The sequence below is a fragment of the Vipera ursinii genome, assembly GCF_947247035.1.
Source record: "Vipera ursinii genome assembly, chromosome: 11".
Lineage (NCBI taxonomy): Eukaryota > Metazoa > Chordata > Lepidosauria > Squamata > Viperidae > Vipera > Vipera ursinii.
In genome coordinates, this window is record NC_139524.1 from 12437483 (window position 1) to 12457302 (window position 19820).

Here is a 19820-nt window from a genome sequence, read left to right on the forward strand (position 1 = left end):
GACTTCTTTTCTCCCATCCTCCTCTCCCAACTTCTGTTGTGGTTTTTTTTTGTAGTCACTTATTGAGAATCTTTTTTGGGAAATGTTTCATGCAATGAATGAATGAATGAATGAAAGAATGAATATATTGCTTCTTAAGGGATTGGCACATTTATTCGATAAATGGATGGATAAATGGTACAGTCACAGCCAAAAATGTCCCCCATAGTTGAAATATAAAATATTCAACACAGAGGCGTACAGGGCTACTCATAAGTGGAACACAGCTTTAAAAACCTGAGGTGTGTTAATAGGAGTCTGAAACCTTCCTACATATACACTTGAAAGACTGTAGAAGCTAATTTCTTCACCTAAGTTTTCAAATGCTCAAGTAACCTGCAGGTTTTATGTATCATTGCCTATTGACTTACTTGTTAGTTCCAGGTTGCTTCTCTCCTTGATGAGTTTCCATCCGTTGCTTCTTGTCCTGCCTTCAGGTGCTTTGCAGAACAGCTTGACTCCCTCTTCTTTGTGGCAGCCCTGCAAATAATGGAGCACTGCTATCATGTCACCCCTCATCCTTCTCTTCATTAGACTAGACATACCCAATTCCAGCAACTGTTCCTTGTATGTTTTAGCCTCCAGTCCCCTGATCTTCTTTGTCGCTCTTCTCTGCACTCTTTCTAGAGTCTCAACATTTTTTTACATCAGTGCACTTGTGCTTTCTGGCAATCCTTTAGAACCTAATGCACATCTTTCACCAATACGTTTCAGGAACTTCCCAATCAGAGGCATCCAGTTCTACGATGGGCCAATCAACGTTCAGAATTGCACTTTCCGAAAATTTGCTGCGCTAGAAGGCCGACATACCAGTGCTCTGGCTTTCCGCCTGAACAATGCCTGGCAAAGTTGTCCCAATAACAACGTCACAAATTTGTTCTTCGAAGATGTCCCGGTGAGTTTGTCTTCACGGTAGGTTGATGGATTGAAGGATTGTGCCAAGAAGAAATCTTGGAGGCACAGTCGAGTTCCAGCAGAATTTGCAAAGGAAATTCTGCCCCAATGACAGAATTTCCTCCCTGTACATTTGCCATTGGTGCGTTGAACTGAGTTTGGATTTAGCTTCAAATAAAGGATCTACAAGTTGGTTTTGGCTATGTTTATAGTGATTTTGTTGTTGATGCCATCATAATCCCATTTTAGGGATTTATCTTTGTCTTCAATTTATACCCGTTCGTCTGGTGACCGTTCAAAGTTAAAATGGCACTGAAAAAAGTGATTTATGACTTGTCCTCACACAAGCATTGCAACGTCCCCATGGTCACATGATCAAAATGGCCTTTGGCACCCCGGGGTCACATGATCACACTTTTCAATTAAAATGTCTGTCTAAATAAACAAGTGATGAACATCTATTCCACTATTGGGAGAAGAACCATGAGCATATATATGCGGAGGTCATCACATGGGGAGCAAGTTGTGTTCCGCCTCAAACATTTACTAAGCCGTAGGTCTCTGTTCTCACTTGTAGATTTCCTCTAGAGTTTTCTTTGGGGAACCTGGACCTTGGTTCAATGGGTTGGACATGGATGGCGATAAAACATCAGTTTTCCATGATGTTGACGGCTCTGTGTCAGAATACCCTGGATCATACCTTATCAAGGAGGACAATTGGCTCATTAAACATCGAGACTGCATTGAAGTTCCAGACTGGAGAGGATCCATCTGTAGTGGACGCTACGCACAGGTAGTAGGGATAGTGGTGGGCGCAACAGATTTGGAGGGCTGTTGGTTCACAGCTCCCTGCCACACCTAGGACAGGGTGAAAATTGAATTTATGAGCTATTTGCAATCTAATAGGAACCCTAAGATATAACAGAATTAGTAAAATGAAGCTTTTTCCATCAAGCCCCATTCCTAGAAGTTTTTTTTTAAAAAACCCAATAAACTCAATTACAGCCTTCTATGAGGCTCCATTTCTTCCATGCACTGACTAATAGCTGAATGGGAAGCCAAATTTCACGCAACATGAAAGATTTAAATAGCTTAAAAAGAAAAACAATGCCATTGGCCTGAAAGATAGAGATGGACAGAAAGTCCTTTTTGAAGGCAGGAATTTAAAAACCCCTGGGAATAAATAGCAATAGCAATTAGACTTATATACCGCTTCACAGTGCTTTACAACCCTCCCTAAGTGGTTTATAAAGTCAGCCTATTGCCCCCAACAATCTGGGTCCTCATTTTACCGACCTCGGAAGGATGGTATGCTGAGTCAACCTGGAGCTGGTCAGGATCGAACTGCTGGCAGTTGCCAGAATTAGCGTCCCATACTTCATTCTATACTATACTATAATTAAATATACTATAAAAGGGGCTTTCTCTTTTCTTTCCTGAACAGGTGTACATCCAAGCATATAAATCATCCAATCTGAAGATGAAAATCATCAAAAATGACTTCTATACACACCCCTTGTATTTAGAAGGCGCTCTGAGCAAAAGTACCCATTATCAACAATACCAGCCTGTGATCACTCTACAGAAAGGCTACACCATCCATTGGGACAAGGCAGCTCCTGAGGAATTAGCTATCTGGCTCATCAATTTCAATAAGTGAGCATGCAAGCCCTAAAAAAAAACTTTCTGAACTTTTAATGGCCATCATCTAGGGCACTGGTTTCCAACATTTCCAGCCTTGTGGACCGGTGGGGAGAATGGAAGGTTCTGCACAAGTGACGGATGAGTGTGCGTGCATGCAGCTTCATTTGTGTAAGTGGCGCCACTCACACAAAGGGAGCTGCACACACATACTCACCTGCCCACTGTGGGTGCAAGTAAAGCTGTATGTGGGCACACACTTGCCAGCTGTTTCCACGGTCCAGTACGGGGCTGCAGCCCCAGGGGTTTGGGACCCCTGAAAGACATTATAATTTTCTAGCTCTGACATCATAATTTCAAAATTTTCATTCTACGTTTTACCATCTTTTTACCTAAATATTCTAAGTTCTTGCAAAAGAGAGGCAAAGCAGTCATGATTTAATGATTTAATACACAAAATGGGTCAATCTTCTTCTTTACTCAGAGCCAAAGACCTACCACTGCAGAACTGTTCCATATGACTTTAATGGATCTTTAAATCATTTTGGAACTATTTAAGCACCAGCATCTAAGCTTTTAAGCCAGCATGGAAAGAATCACTTTTTTAAAAAAGCTAAATATTTGACTTGGCTTGTGGCATGTTCCAGAAAAGTCATAGTCATGAGATTTGGGGTTGAACTTTTTGTTTTTAGTAATGCTTATTTTCCTTTTATTTATTTAGGAATGACTGGATCCAAGTTGGATTTTGTTATCCTAAAGGGACAACATTTTCCATTCTCTCAGATATTCACAATCGCCTTTTGAAGAAAACCTACAAAACTGGGGTGTTCTATCCAGCTCTTCAAATGGACAAACTTGAATATCGATATCCTACCAAAGGCTATTACTATTGGGATGAAGACACTGGGTAAGAAATTAACAAGTATTCTCAAATTTTCCTGGGCTTGCGGTAGAAAGAGATGTTTCTGATTGGATTTGAATGCATGACAAGCTAAGTCATCCCTATGACTTCTTCTTTGTTCAAATCCTGCCCATTGTCATCCTTTTTGATGGGAACATCCTCAACAAGAAAAACAATACCACATGTGGCCTTGCAACTTTGTCACACAGCAGTCTTAACCTCTTCATTCCATGGGACAATACGTTAGCTGCATCTACCTTCACTGGTTTTTAAAAAAATGTTCATGAGAACATGGAGAGAGCTGTTTTTCACACTTGTCCAGAGTTGTTCTTTGCCATCTAAAAGAGAATGGGAACTCACACAAACCGGAAGAGTGTTTGGTTTAAAATCTTAGAGGCCTGTCCCTTGCAGTCCCTCCTGCCCCAGAGAAAACAATCAATCCTAATGTCGTGGTTCCAACAGATGAAACTCTTCAAAGAACTTGGAGGCATTGTTTACCTTAAAGAATCTTTATTTGAGTAGCATAATATCGGCACTTAACATAGTTGAAGCCAAAAACTGAATTCCCCTTCCCTGAACACATAGTATCAAGCACAATTCCCTCCTCCAATTAACAGTCATAAATCACATTCTCCAATTAGTTTGAAATGCAGGCTTTCCCTCCAGTTCTCCAACCTGCCATTTCTTATCATCTCTTATTTTTTAAAAAAAACAAAACACCTTGCATCTCACATTGTTACAATATTGTTATGTCTAACTAACTCCCATGTGCATTCCTCCTCCTCCCCCGCAATATCATCTAATTCTAACTCTAATTCTAAGAGTAAAACATAAGAAGGAAAATAGCTGCATCTCCATACATTGTCAAAGCAAGAACATCCGACGTTAGCAGCATTGACACTTATCCCTTATGGATACAGGCTCCCGGTAGAAGGAAAAAAGATGTGCATCTCCACTGGACAGTACCTGTGGAGTTACATCTTTGCCACTGGCAGGAAGAGTTGTTTCCTATTTAGATTATTATGAGTATATCATGCCCTTAATCATGGCTCTTCAACTCTCGCCTTCTTCATTTTTTTTCTTTTAATAGGTTGTTATTTCTCAAACTGAAAGCTCAGCACGAGAAGGAGCCATTTGCATTCTGTTCCATCCGAGGCTGTGAACGGATCAGGATCAAAGCCAATATCCCTAAGCAAACTGGTACCAGTGACTGTGAAGTTTTAGCTTATCCAAAATATGCCGAGAAGGCAACAGTGGACGTGCCGATGCCCAAAAAACTGCCAAGTGCACACATGGTACACTGATTTACTTATTTACTTGTGTAATTTCCTTGGGGGAATCTCTCTCCTGGATTTTCAAGGCTTTGTTTTGACTCTAGTGCAGGGGTCTTCAAACTTGGCCCTTTTATGACTTGTGGAGTTCAACTCCCAGAATTCTTCAGTCAGGCACAAGTCATAAAAGGGCCAAGTTTGAAGACCCCTACTCTAGTGAAAGCTTCAGAGTATGTTAAGCCTGGGGGCCTGGATTTGAGTCTCTCTTAGTGTTGTTGGCTTCAGTAGAGAAACTTTCCTCATATGTTGGCAGAGAGGTTTATTGACAGGGGATCCTATCTGACATATTCTGTATTTACTCAATATCCTTTAGCCATGGTTAATTAAATACTTGTTTGCTCAATTAATAAAATGTTCCAGTCCGCCCAAGCCACTGACTCAAGAACTAACCATGCAGGCTGAAACCATATAACCAGTTTGTGGTTCAGCATAACATGTGAACACAGTTACAGAACTAAACCCCAGTCCTGGATCATCTAAGCCAAGAGGATTTTCTCGTGATTAGCTTTAGTTTTGTAGTGTTAATAACATTTCAGTCTATTATATCATCTTCCACCTGGGTGAAAGTTTCTAATTTTACACCACAGAAGGAAAGCAAAGAGGTTTATTGGAATCTTGCCCATGAGGCCTTCAAAGCAAGGCCATAAATTGTGCAGATCTGATTCAATATTCCAAGTTTCTTTAGAAAATCCTTGAAGATCAGATGCAAACGCCGTTTTCTTTCTTTCTTTTTTTAAAAAAAATAGAACAAGAAGGATCATTTTGTAGAACTGAAGATAGACAGCTACAAAACCAAATATTATCATCTCAAGGATGACTTTGCCTACATCTCAGTAAGTGATTGCTCCCCAAATATGTTTGCTTGTTTTTTTTTTAAAAAAAATACTTGTTAACTTGCTAATTTATTTTTATATAAGGATGTTCGTCTTGGGTTCAATTTAGAATTCTGTAAGCAGTCCACATAAATCCAAAATGAAGCATCAAAGAAAGCGTTCAGAACAAGCAGCCATTTTTTCCCAAACCTCCATTCTTGGAGGATGTTAAGGATCGCTTTTTCCTTTCCTGTAGGGTTTTTTTGTTTTTTAGAAAATTTTTATTAAATATACATTTAAAAACAAAAGTGGACATGATTCAACTTCCCTAGCTACAACACTACTGTTAGTATTATCTTATGTTACAGAAAGAAATAACAAAAACCTAAAATACAGTCCATAACAGGACAGAGTATAACAGACTGTACATACGTATAACATCTGTCGATTTTTTTAGTAAACTGTCATTCAGTCCTCAGCGTTATATTTACTCAGTTGTGTCCATTATATAGGTGCTAATAAGAAAGCCTTACATTATCAACCAATCAAACAATGGTCATCTCAACGATCCTCCTTAACTCTAACCCAGACATGTCAAACACAAGGCCCGGGGGCCGGATCCGGCCCGCGAAGTGGTTTCATGCGGCCTGCGAAGCCATCCTGGAAACAGTGAGGGAACGGCCCCCGCTGCCTTGGCCCTGGCCCAGAGACCCTCCTTCTGCCAGAGACCCTCAGATCTGTCCCACTCCTGCCCAGGCCCCCATAGGCACCCTTGATGTGAATGATGTAGAGCTGGCCACGCCCACCCAGTAGGCCATATGCACTCTAGCCACGCCCACCCAGTAGGCCACGCCCACCCAGGCCACACCCACCCGGCCCCCTGAGGGCAACCGCAATGCTGATGCGGCCCTCAATGAAATTGAATTTGACACCCCTGCGCTAACCAATTGTACAGATTTTGCCAAATTTCATAATACTCTGTTTCGTTCTTATTTTTCATCTCTAGGGTTAACCTATCCCTTTCAGCGCAGGCTAAAATTTTATCTATTATTTCTTCTTCAGTGGCTGTTTCCTTTCTTTTCCATTTTTGGGCATCTGCCAGTCTTGCTGCGGTTAAGATATGCACTAATAAGTAGAGAGATGCTTTACTGAGATTATCGTGAATAATCCCTTCCTTTTCTGTAGGTTGATGGCAAGTCCTTCTATCTTTCTGAAGAGGGTATTCAAGTAGTGGTGATTGATGGTCACGAGGGAAAAGTTGTTGACCGGAAGAGTTTCAGAAATCTTATTCTACAAGGAATCCCAGCTCAGATCATCAATTATGTCAACAACATTCGAAACAAGTAAGGCTTTCAGAAAGAAGGCATGCTTGTAAAATCATGCACACTGCAGTACGCAACCTGCCTCTAGCACCAGAATTATTCATCAGTATAATCGACAATCAAAAGAACGTCCACAATAAATTAATCAGATTTAAATAGGCTTACTGAGCAAGTTTGGGGCGATTGGAGAAAGGAAAACTCTTGTTAAATTCTGTGGGTTTTTATGACCATGACTGTAGTACGGCTGTTCAGTTCATCAGTTTTTGGCGAACAACTCGATTCAATCAAATGATGCCTGTAATTTTTTTTCTGCCTTCTTCTAGTTCTATAGTGGTGATGACTTCAAAAGGAAGGTTTGTTTCAAAAAGTCCATGGACCAAAGTCCTGGAGACACTTGGAGCAAAACCAGGCTTTAAACTGAAAGGTAATGCATTATTAATATCAGAAAATATGGTATGAAATGTGCTATATTTCTGTTATGGCTGACTTTGTAAAGAGCACTTTTTGTAGCCAGTTTTGCTCTCCTATGGCTGCTCTTTTCAGATCATTTTTTTTCTTACTGCCCTGTGTCTTTTCACACAGAAGGCTAGTAGAGAGAAAAAAAGAGATGGTAAAACCGTTAAGAATTGTCTGTCTGTTTTTTTTTTTAACATCTGAAAATACTCCAAATATTTCATTTTGGTGAACTGTTGAAATCCTTAAGGCAAGGAAGCTTTGGAGAGGAGAGTTTTTAGCTTTCCCTTTTTCTAGCCAAAAATTCAGTAATTTCTTTTAGGATGGTTTGATATGGAGAGCCAGTTTGGTGTAGTGGTGAAAGCAGCAGGCTAGTAACCAGCCTGTGAAATCTAGTCCCACCTTTAGCATGAAGCTAGCTGGTTGGCCTTGGGCCAGTCAGTCTCTCTCAGCCCAAGCAAGGGACGCGGTGGCTCAGTGGGTTAGGATGCTGAGCTTGTCGATCGGAAGGTCGGCAGTTTGGCGGGTCGAATCCCGAGTGCCGCATAGCAGAGTGAGCGCCTGTTACTCGTCCCAGCTTCTGCCAACCTAGCAGTTCGAAAGCACGTAAAAATGCAAGTAGAAAATAGGGACCACTACAGTGGGAAGGTAACAGCGTTCCGTGCGCCTTTGGTGTCTAGTCATGCCGGCCATGTGACCACGGAGACGTCCTCGGACAAGCGCTGGCTCTTCGGCTTTGAAACGGAGATGAGCACCGGCCCCTAGAGTCAGAAACGACTAGCACACATGTGTGGGGGAACCTTTACCTTTACCTTTACTTAGCTGGTTGACCTTGGGCCAGTCAGTCTCTCTCAGCCCAAGCATGGAGACAAAGGCAAACCACTTCTGAAATTTTGCCATGAACTTACCTTGGCAACTTACCAAGGACTTATCCAGGCAGCCATCAGGAATCAAGACAGACTCAAAGGCAGTCCCACCCCACCAAAGAATGAATATTAGTTATAAAATTCATCTGTGCTTCAAATACAATCAGTCTAGAAATCCTACGTTCTCGAGCAACAAAGATTGTATAGTTTCTGCATCAGAAAAGTAAACTTGGATGGAAAAGCCCTCAAAAATACTACATTTTTACTGAAGGTAAAGTGCATTTGAGAGGGATTTTAAGTATTCCACACATCAGCTCCATCTTTCCCAACGTGGTCATCTGAGAGAGAAAAGACTTTACAAAGCACCAGGTTCTCCATACTCAGAACATTCCTAGAAATTCTGCATCACCAAATGCAGAATGGCAACATGTTCAACTGCTATTCATCCCACTCACTTTAAAAAAAAAATATCTAATCTCCATTAAACTGGGGGGGAAAGGGCTGTTCATAGTTTAATTGAAGCGTGGAGATGGAAAGGATCAACCACCTTCAATATGCAAAAAAATAACGACCAGTCAATTCTTCTTCTATTTGATGCTTTTGGTTATGATCTCCAAAAGGTTCTTGATAGGGCAAAGGAAGAGAAAGCCACATGCATATTCTCAGGAAAAGATGCTGCTGGCTTAAAGTGTGGCACTCATGGGAACGGCCTCTGATGATGCTGAAAAACACTCTCTGCAGAGTATTGATTATAAATAGTGTCCCGGATCAGTTTTGCTCACTGCAGACTCTTATTTAATTATTTATTTATTTATTTATTTATTTATTTATTTATTTATTTATTTTCTATCTATCTATCTATCTATCTATCTATCTATCTATCTATCTATCTATCTATCTATCTATCTATCTATAGATAAAATGGCTTTTGTTGGCTACAAGGGCAGCTTCCAGCCTTTCTGGATCAAGCTGGAGACCAATGAGGAGGCCGTGAGAATCTTCCAAGCACTGCCCGTTCCCGTGGTCAAGAAAATGAAACTCTGAGAAAGCATCTCTCTTTGAAGACACCCTCCAGAGGGGGAAAAAAAGGATGAGAGGAATGATGGCTTTTCGAAGATGTAATATATTTTGTTGCTGTACATAAGAGAGAAGTTAACTGTAAATAAGCCTTCGCCTTGAACCACCAACATTCCTTGATCAAACAAGTCCACTTGGTTTGATCCGTTTGATTACTAACAGATTCCGTGTCCTGCCAGCAGGTTCAGGGCAACAGTTTGCTTTTATTGTTGTTGTTGGTTTTTTGTTTTTTTTTAAAGAAATGGTCTCATCTTGTCTCATCTCAATTCTATGAGGCACCGTGGCCACCTCTTGGTTGATTTGTAGATCACTGTGGTCCTGAATTCTTTGGACGTGCAGAAGGTGCTTCTTCTTCTTCTTCTCCAGTTCAGCCTTTCACTCATCTTGAATGTTCAAACGCAGACTCAGGAAATGAATCCCACTTTTACGTGGTACTGCTGGCTATGTAAATAAGGAAGTGTAAGCTAAAGCCAATATGCACAGCTAGCAAGAACTGCCAAATGTCAAGAGGTGGCCAGTATTGCGAGACTGGTTAACGGGCACCGCGCAGGGTGAACAAGAGGGGGGATTTTACAGACGCCGTTTCTTGTCTCATTCAAACGCGAGGATAGTGTTAAGTTTGCCAGTTGCATTAAAGCTGTTGCTGAGATGGTGGGAATCTCACACGACAAGACCATGGAGATCCCGTCATAGGAAGTCGTCGTTCATGAAACAATTACTTGGAATGTACAGGATATATTTGGCTAAAGAGGAATCCCTACCCTTTTTCCTAGCCTGAAACTTGTTACTTCTTCCCTCGTACGCATATTTAATAATAATTGAAACTATACTGAGCTATAGGCAAACAGGGCTGTGTATACGCCCCCTGCCCACATTCCTGGATCAGCAAATAAAAATCTCAAAAGCCCTTGAGGGGGAATATTGTACAATGGTGATAGTAATTAAGGGCAGTTTTAACCCAAGAGCCTCCAGCTTGTGCCCTTCTGTACAGGTAGTCCTCAACTTAAGACTGCAATTGAGTCCAACATTTCTGTTGCTGAGACATCTGCTCAATGAATTTTGTCCCCTTTTTACGACCTTTCCTGCCACAATTGTTAGGTGAATCTGACTTTGCTTGTCAGGTCACAAGAGACGGTCACACAACCCCAAGACACTGCAGCCGTCTTAAGTATGAATCAGTTGCCAAGCATCCAAATTTTGATCACGCGACCCTGGGGATACTGCAACGGTCTTAAGCCTGAAAAACGGTCATGAGCCACTTTTTGCAGTGTTGTCACTAAATGAATGGCTGTAAGTCGAGAGTGACCCTTTTAAGGCTTCCGACATCCAACTGACCATTTACGTTCTTTGAACCGGGACTTTCCTGAAGTGATATCCACAGCAAGTTGTTTCATTTAACAGTCCACTTTACATGATCTTTTGTTTTTTGTCCGTATGTCAGTTCAAATTTTTTTAAACCCGAAATAGCTGGTCCTTTTTCGGAACAAGATGTACAGCATTTTGTATATTTTTTAAAGAAAAAAAAATGATAATAATCTTGACGGGGGAATGATATATTTATTTATTGCAAAGGCACAAAAAGGGTTATAACCGAAGAGAGCAAAGATGATACAACGGTGGCGGGGGGGGGGTTGCCAAAAAATTAAAAAAAATGTAGGGAGTGCTCTCTTTGCAGTTGAAATTTTTTAATGGCCGCAGGTGTGGTACACGGTCTCTTGACATAAATCCTTTTTTTAAAAAAAAAATACGATACACCTCTCGTTTCCAAATGTTTTCACTTGCAACTTAACGTTTTGTGGTTTGGAATACCCATTTTATTGAAATAAACAATTCAACACAATTTGACAATTGTTTATCCCTGCTTGGTGACTTTATTATGCTAAACTACTAAGATACCTTTCATCCCATTCTCTACTATTAAGAGTGAAAAAATTATTTACTTTTTGTGCTTCATCTATGTATACGAAGCATCCCTTTAAAAACTTTTTTTAAAAACCAAAAACTAACATGCCACAGCAAAAGTATCAAGAGCAATTTCTCACCGTTTGAATGAAGGACACGTTTAAAAAGCCCCCCAGAGTCACCATATAGGAGAGATGAGCGGCATAAACATTTAATGAAATAAATAAAATAATGAAAAGCTGCATTTGGGCACCTCCTTCCAAGCAGTTGGTGAAAGTAAGGAATGCAACCACAGTCTTCACCCTGTTCTATGTAAACTGGCATTCTGTTCACTGTTTACTTAGATGTGACTCACTTCTACAGTCCCAATTCCCAAACAGTCAAGATTCACTTTTGGTATTTTAAGCAGCCCACATAAGCAAAAGAAACCCCAATCTTTTTGGTCTGTGGCCCTAATTGAAAGAAATTACTTTGGGAAACAAAAGGGCTAAAATGTTGCTGAGAAGCAGCTTCTACTTCCTAACCATGAGACGTTCTATAAATCCTAGCTGTGGCTGGATTTGCACAACAGGCATTGCTAGAATATGGTACTATCCTGGTTTGTACGTCAGCCTCTCATGCAAGCCTAAACAACTGGGTTAACTGAGTGAACTTGATTTATTCAACCACAGGCTGACGAGCTGGGCCAACACAAGCTAATACAGCAATCTTCCATCTATCTTATGCTTGTTCTTTATTTTATTTATTTATTTTAATCCCATTTATATCCCATCCTTCTCCGGAGACTCAGGGCAGCTTACAATCTAAGCACAAATTAATGTGCTTAGTGGAGTTCTTCAATGGAAGCTGGTAAACAAGATTGCCAAGCTGTTTCAAAGGAGTTTTTTTTTCTTTCTTCAAAAGGCAACTGAACTGTTTTTTCCTTGAGGAGGAAGAAAATATTTCGCTTCTCATCCAAGAAGCTTCATCAGTTCTGAAGGCGTGGGGGATGAAGAAAAAAATGAATATGCATAAAACAGATTATTAACAGCTCTTAATAGTGACCACATCTTTGACACTGGAAGCCTTTTTTTCTGTAGAAAAAAAAGACTGATGCTCTTATGTATTTCATAATATAGAAAGAAAAGTGTAGATAGTCGTAGTTTAACAACTGCCTTGGGCAGTCATCGTTTGTAGTTTGAACAGTGATGAAAAAGTAATTTTACAATCAATCCTCCCATTTAAAAATCTTACAAAGCAAGGGATAGCTGAAGTAAGATTGTAAGCAGTCACTAGTGGCCACTTCATTTAACAACCAAGTTACCAGTCCCAATTATCATCACTAAACCATGACTTATCTACATTTCCAACCTTGTCCCCTTCAAATATGTTGGTGTCTCTCTACGTCTCTCACAAGCCCAGTGTAGATTTAAAAAAATACAAGGCAGGTAAAGGCATCATTAAATGTCTGCACATCTAAATGTCCATGGAGATTCTCAATCATCCAGGTTGTCACAAAAAAGTTTTTTCCAAAAAGCAACCTGTTCTGCTTTTTTTTTCCTTTAAAAAAGTTTCGCTTCTCATCCAAGAAACTTTTTCAATTAGTTTTTTTCAAAGAAAAAAAACCAAGACAGCCCAGATGCCTTTTGGAAAAAGCACCTTTGGGATGTTTGCAGATCTATTTCAAAAGTCGGCACACTGCCCCTTGAAAGCTCTTTATAAAATTGTTAATATGTTGAAGCTACTTTTTCTGCTACCTTACAGATGGTTCTGCCATTCTGCCATTTTTCCCTCTCTCGGTTACACTGGTTGACAAAAGTCTTGCACCGGAACTCAGGATTTGCAATCCCATTTCACAAACAATCCAAAATAGCCAACAATAAATTTATCCTTCATGCAAACAAACCATCAGGCATGTTTCTAATCTTGCCTTTGGCTTCTCATTCGAGGTCTTAAAAAAATACAAAGCAAAGTATTTTGCCTTTCTTTAAGCAGCACCATTTCACCCCAGGAGAAATCTTGTGACCTGCTGGAGCAATAATACACCTATTTGTCCTTGTTCTTGTGAACTGAATGCCAGAAAAACTCTTTCAAAAATAAAATCAAGGGGGGGGGAATAGAGAGAAGAAGCAGATAAATTTAACATCAAGGAAAAAACAGTAAATTATCACTCCAATCACCATCCAAAGTTCAAAGCAGCAAAGCTTTTATAGAACAACCTTCATGTGTAAAATGTCAATTTGTTAAAACAGGCTTAGCTTCTGGAAGAGAGTTACACATTACATTAGCCAGATTTCAAAACAAGCACATTTCCTGTTATTTGGCATACAGACAGCACCACCATGTGGATAGTCTGGGCTGACATCAGATACCAGAGTAAGAGAATAAAGAATTCCAAATAGCAATCTCTTCTGAAAAAAATTATAGAAATTTATTGAAGTTTTGGAAGAAGCATTCACACAGACAGCAACTTTTTTTTTAGTTACCTTAAAAAAATCATTTAAAGAAAAAAAAAACCTGCCAAGTATTGCACATTTTTCATGGCACTGAATATAGAACTGTAACAGCAAATGAAATCCAACATAATGGCTGCAAACTTGAACTTTTTTTTGTTAACATCTTAGAAGAAAATAACGCAACCTGTAATATATCCATTTGCGTGGATAGGTTTATCGCAGAAAAAACATACTACATTCCCACACATCTTATTTTGGCAATCAACTGGACTGTTATCTGTGGGTATTCTTCTTCCCTTTTTACACTATCGATAAGTACATTAATTGATTTAGTGCGATTAGCTAATTAACAGAAAATTTTATTCCCATTTCGGTGCAGAATAATGGATTATCAGTACTTTAGAAGCAAATCAACTACAGTCGCTGTGGATCTGTTTTGGTATAATCAGTGACAAATCTCAAGTTACAAATTTTAAGATGCAGTGAAAGTGTCATCGCTCATTTGGATTAATCACAATATTGAGAAATCAGGCGGCTTCTAAGTTCTGCTTTTCCTTCTCCCTATTCTTTTGAGTCCTCTGCAATACCACTGGGAAAAATCAGCTTCCCAAGTGGAGACCCCCCTCAACCATCCTTCTCATCCCCTGGACACAGCCCATAATACTGACAGGGAGTGGAGGCTTAATGGTTGATTGAATATAAGGAGCCCACAGCCATTAACCACCGACTGCTGTTTCTCAAAGAATGCCACCCATTAATAAGTAAACTGCTCCCTTAACCATTAATGCTTTGAAATTTGCAAAACCGACCCCGTTTTTTCTTTCTGAAATGTTCCAAATCTCTTTTACAGTATTTCGGTGCATTTATCAAAGATCTTCTTTTACTCTGCTTGCATGGTTGCTCTCTGTAACGGTTCCAGGTTTGACGTCTTTTTTCTTGGAGGATTTGTCAGGCTTCAGTTTATTTTTTTCTTTTCCTGCGCCTCCTTTACCAGGGTAGACTTGAGCTTCCAAAGTAACATCTTCACATCTCTCTTGATTTACCAGAAAGTCTTTGACCTCCCACGCGTAGCTTCCATCACGCAGCATAAAGATGGCACGGTTTGAACCCACAATGAACCTAGATTTTAGAAGATATGCGGTTAGTCGTTTCTAAACTACATTCCAGGAGGCAGAAATCCAGAAATATGGTCATGTGCTATCCAGAGTTTGTGTGAGATGGGCGGTCATATAAATATGATTAATGAATAAATCCAGAATCTGGATATTCAAGTGTTAACTGGCACACCTGCGTTTTTAAAAAAGTAAACGGTGCTCAAACTGGGATTTATTACAGCATACAATACTTTTTTTTACCTTTTTAAGACTTTTTCCACTGGTTTAAATGGAGCCTTATATGCAAGTTTGGCATGAGATAGATAGATAGGAAGCTATTTCAGTAATGTGACGACATAAAAGCTACTGTTTTTCAATGTGATGACTTAAAAGCTATTACTACACACACATCCTGTGGTACTTCAAAGTAAAATACTAAACATCTGCATCAAACCTGTGTGGAAATAGTATTGTCTGAATAACCTAAAACAGACCTATGGCAAGACTGGATTAGTGCTTAAAATCCAACTGCAATCAACCCCAGTTATTTAGGGCATATAATGTATGACCTCTCCCAGAGGTAAAAATATGTATTCATTTCACACAAAGTGAAACAAAGAAGTGTACAACCCTTGCACCAAGGTTTGCTCCCCAGAAAATGCATGCAGGTGTCAATTTAGATCAGAGAAAAAACACTGGAGAGAGGAAAACTAGCTACATACACAAATGTATAGTGCTCAGTTGATAAAATACTACATTTTTTAAAAAAAATTCCATTTATATCCCGCCCTTCTCCGAAGACTCAGGGCGGCTTACAAGCTTAGCAGTAGCCTTCATTCTATGTATATGCCTGCTTATTAGGGCTTTCACACACACCCCAAGCGGCATTATTACAAAGTCAGCTTAATTGCCCCCAACAATCTGGGTCCTCATTTTACCTACCTCGGAAGGATGGAAGGCTGAGTCAACCTTGAGCCTGGTGGGATGCGAACCTGCACTAATTGCAGGCAGCTGGTGTTACTTAAGGAGGCATTAGCCCACTGCTCCACCAAGGCTCATTTACCTGGAAAGTGATTTTTCTTCCCCAAATAAATTAATTCTTAAAATATGGGGATCAGGTTAAATTTATTTCAGTAATCCTTGACTTACAACCATAATGGAGTCTGAAATTTCTGTCATTAAGTCAAGGCACTCACACGACTAGACCCGATTTTATTTTTGCAGGTGTCATTAAGTAAAATCCATGTATTCTTAAGGGCATTTTTTGCAAGAAACTGTAAAAAAAAACACACACTGTGAATCATGGACACATGACCATGGAGCATTGCAACCAGCACTAAAGATGAGCTATGTTTACAATGGGACACAGGGAATCACAGCTATAACTAGGAGAATGCTACCTATTCCTTTTTTTTTCTCCAGCAAAAAGAAATCAGGGGAGGAGGGGGAGAAATCACACAACTCTAAAGGCTTTTACCTCTGTACATCGTAATTGGCATTGAAAAGGCTTCCTTGCCACAGGTTTGTAATTTGCTCCGTCTCCTTCTCAGTTGGCTCTCCTGACACAGTAACAAACATCATGAGAGTTTTCCCCTTTTTGGTCATTTTCAAGATGCTCTCGGGCTTGCCTGGATCAATCTTGGAGAAGTCTATCGGTGCAGATGGGCGCTTGTGCTCAGGAAGATCTCCTTCTTCTATATCATCATCCTCCTGTGTTTGAAACAGAACAAGAACCTTGAAAAGACTTTGAAAAGAAAGAGGCCTTAATCATCTCCAAGTGATATAAGCCTATTACTGAAAAAAATAGACCCACTTATTCCTTTTGCATCCTTTACACTCAATTTGTTAATCAATTACATCACCCCTGCAAAACCAACAAAACAATGCCAATCGTGTGAATTATACCGCACCATAATCCAGCTTCCCCCAACAGACTTCCCTTCAAATGTACAGGATTATAATTACCCATACCTTCAGCCAACCAGACATCGAGCTTAACCCAGCACCAGATCTGGAAAAGCTTATTTCGCTTATTTCTAATGTTTAACTAATGGTTTTGTACTGAAGCATTGGAGGGGTGACAAAACAGGTGAAAAGAGATTAATTCTTGAAATTGACTTTTGTATTTTACTCGATTCCTATAGCCATCCATCTCAACAAGCATCTCCATTTTGTTTATCGGCTGTGTGCCACCCAGAGGCACACAAACAAGATGGGCAGATTGAATAAATACATAAAATGCATGTATTTATTGAACGCACCCTCCCATTTTCAGACCACCCACATCCCCCCCCCCAGGGAAGCAGAACCTGAAGTGATTGGGTGCAAAATGATCACAATGGCCAGATCCACCCAACGCCCAGGATGGTTTTAGCAGCACTGTGTGTGTGTGTGTGTGTGTAAAATAGTGCCGCCCCAGCCTTGCTAAATGGCCTGAGATGCAGGGTTGTTTTTTTTTTTTACTTTGGGCTTACCATACTGGATGAAATGATCCCTGGGCTTTATGTCTATGGAGATTTTCCATCATGCAGGTCACGGTTGTCCCAAAGGTGCTTTTTCCACGAGGTAAGTGGACTTTTTTCTTTGAAGACGTTTCGCTTCTCATCCCAGAAGCTTCTTCAGCTCTGACTGCACGCTGACTCCATTCCTCACCATCCAGTCAAGAGCTGAAGAAGCTTCTGGGTTGAGAAGCGAAACGTCTTCAAAGAGAAAAAAGAAAGCCCAGTTGCCTCGTGAAAGAGCACCTTAGGGACCCCTGGGCTTTGCAAATCATGGCTTAAGGATGCACACGTTATCTGCATTAGCCAATGGCGGCTTATTGCACTAGCCAGGATTGAGGCTGCTTGGTGGAACCAAAGGAATCCAGGCCTCGCTCTCGAGAGGGCAGCAAAGGGGGAAACGGACAGTGGGGGCTTCTAAGGAGCTTCTTCCCCCTCTTCTTCCTCTTCTTCTTCCTCCATCTCTTCGCCTATACCTCCCATTGCTCCAACAGCCGCGCCATGTCGGCATCGTTATAGTCCCGAATGTCTTTCTTCTTCTTCGCGGGCTTGTCGGGGCTCTTCTTCGGCTCCTCCGCAGCCACCAAGCAGGCGCAGAGCAACAACCCCAACCCCACCAGGAACAGCCACGATCCGGCCGCCGCCATCTTCTCCCGCCGCTGGGAAGCGGAGCAGGAAGTCAGGGATTTGCCCGCCCACCTGGCGGGGAGACCTACTGCGCAGGCGCAGCAGGCCTCAAACCGGAAAAAATCGGGAGGAGCTGGGCGCGACAAGCAGGTTTTTTTTTTTAAAACGAGGAGCTGTACAAGTGGGGCAGAAGGAAAGGGGGGAGGCGGGCTGTACTACTTTGGATTCCAACGGGGGGGGATTTGGTTGGTTATTGTAAAAAAACGCTCGTTTTATTGCTGTCGTGTTTTTTTTTCTTTTTAAAAAAAGCAAGCAGGAATTCAGTTTCCATTAGAGTCCCAATTCACAGTTATCCCAAGCTGTAACCTTGTATAAACTTCCTTGGGAGGAAGCTCCATGGCATGTAGGTGTTTTACTTTTGAATCCACATGCTTAGAAGGGAACTGCCAAATAAATGATGCAGTCTGTTATTTTCTTGTAAACACAATCTTCATGGTACAGCATCAGGAAGTTGGTTTGCTACACATTGGCAATTGCAGATGTTTATTTTCTTTTATTGGTCTTTGTATTTATTGACTTCCAGGTAGTTTGCAACATATTGTAGCCTTTTTTGGATGGAAAACCCTAGAGAACCGCTATCATAAATAGGTATAACTTGACTTACAACAGTATGTTTAGCCATTGTTCAAACTTACAACAGCACGGATACATCATTTTTTTAGTTGCTGTACTAAAATTATAGTTATACATTATACATAATACATAAATCAATCAATCATATGGAGAACCAGTTTGGTTTATCTACAACAGTGGCTTAAGGCACCAGGTTAGAAAGTGGGAGACCATGAGTTCAAGTTTTGCCTTAGCCATGAAAGCCAGCTGGCTGACTTTGGACCAATCACTAGGAGACTTTGAGTTCTAATCCCACCTTAAGCATGAAAGCCAGCTCGGGTGACCACTCACACACTCTCAGTCCAACCCAGCCCAACCCACCTCACAGGGTTGTTGTGGGGAAAATAAGAGGAGGAAGGAAGAGGTGTTGGATATGTTTGCCACCTTAAGTGGAATACAACTAAATAAATAAATAATTTGTTTTTATAGATGTTTATTTTTATAGATATTTATTTTAATAATACTCTGTTAATAGCTGGAACAGCAAAGTGTGCAATAGGCCCAGAACACACAGTTGTAGTTGATTAATGAGAGAGTGATGACTCATGCATGAGGCAATCTACACTCTGATTGGTTGCTGTTAAGTATAGAGGGGGAGTTTCCCGTTTTTCCCAACCTTTTCTTCTGTGGGTTTGATTTACCTCATGATGTTCCCGTGTCCCTATCTCGCATTTGTTTTTTCTGCACAATGTTGAGCAATAAAAAAATGTACATATTTAAAAGACTACAAGTTCCTGTTAGTGTCTCTGATTTTACCTGGGTAGCTGCTGCTCAATTCTCTGACAGAATATAAGTAAATAGATAAATAATTTATATTTTTATACATATTTTCATCATCTTTTAATCACAGATGCCAGGCAATGTTTTTAGATGACTTTGCTGGTCTTCGGATATTTTTTTAAAAGGGCGTTCATATCAGAATATCAGTGTGGTTGGTTGTTGTTGTTTTTTGTTTGTTTAAATGGGGAACAGGAATTGGAGACTCCCTTTTGGGCCTGTTTTTGTTAACATCAAAGGAGTTCACAACATTTGAGTAGAAATTAAGTCAGCTCCCACCCTTCCTGACTTGCATTGTGTATAACCAAACCCGTATGTTGCCCAGCTCTGTGGCAGAAGCAACCAATCTATATTTCCTGACCCAATCTATATTTTCTGAAATGTATGGCAAGATTTTCACAGAGGCCTCCCAAATGTAATAGTTGCCTAATGCAAACTCACAAAGTAGTTGTCACTTTTATTAGTCTGACAGCTCTTGA

General features: G+C 40.5%; 2 protein-coding genes across 2 annotated transcripts in view; one reads left to right on the plus strand and one right to left on the minus strand.

The window, feature by feature from the left end:
- The window catches only part of CEMIP (cell migration inducing hyaluronidase 1), a 72681-nt gene extending 61511 nt beyond the window's left edge, over positions 1-11170 (plus strand). The window contains exons 21-29 of the mRNA XM_083371190.1: positions 754-934; positions 1511-1726; positions 2378-2589; positions 3296-3481; positions 4566-4770; positions 5553-5639; positions 6804-6961; positions 7264-7364; positions 9176-11170. Of these exons, the coding sequence (XP_083227316.1) occupies positions 754-934; positions 1511-1726; positions 2378-2589; positions 3296-3481; positions 4566-4770; positions 5553-5639; positions 6804-6961; positions 7264-7364; positions 9176-9303 (1474 nt within the window). The 3' untranslated portion in view covers positions 9304-11170. The remainder of the gene's footprint in view (positions 1-753; positions 935-1510; positions 1727-2377; positions 2590-3295; positions 3482-4565; positions 4771-5552; positions 5640-6803; positions 6962-7263; positions 7365-9175) is intronic.
- A 2456-nt stretch (positions 11171-13626) lies between these two features.
- On the minus strand, positions 13627-17929 carry MESD (mesoderm development LRP chaperone). Its single transcript, XM_083371131.1, has 3 exons — positions 17742-17929; positions 16245-16477; positions 13627-14792 (listed from the first exon to the last, which is right to left on the minus strand). Exons 1-3 carry the CDS (start codon positions 17910-17912, stop codon positions 14540-14542), a joined length of 657 nt encoding a protein of 218 aa, XP_083227257.1. The 5' UTR covers positions 17913-17929; the 3' UTR covers positions 13627-14539.
- Positions 17930-19820: the final 1891 nt, after the last annotated feature.

Excerpts from the sequence above, each read along its gene's own strand:
- MESD (XM_083371131.1), bottom strand. The coding sequence starts at position 17,912 with ATGGCGGCGGCCGGATCGTGGCTGTTCCTGGTGGGGTTGGGGTTGTTG. Across the intron at positions 16,478-17,741 it reads GGCTGTTGGAGCAATGGGAG|GAGGATGATGATATAGAAGA; the intron begins GTATAGGCGAAG and ends TTTCAAACACAG. Across the intron at positions 14,793-16,244 it reads GCCAATTACGATGTACAGAG|GTTCATTGTGGGTTCAAACC; the intron begins GTAAAAGCCTTT and ends TCTAAAATCTAG.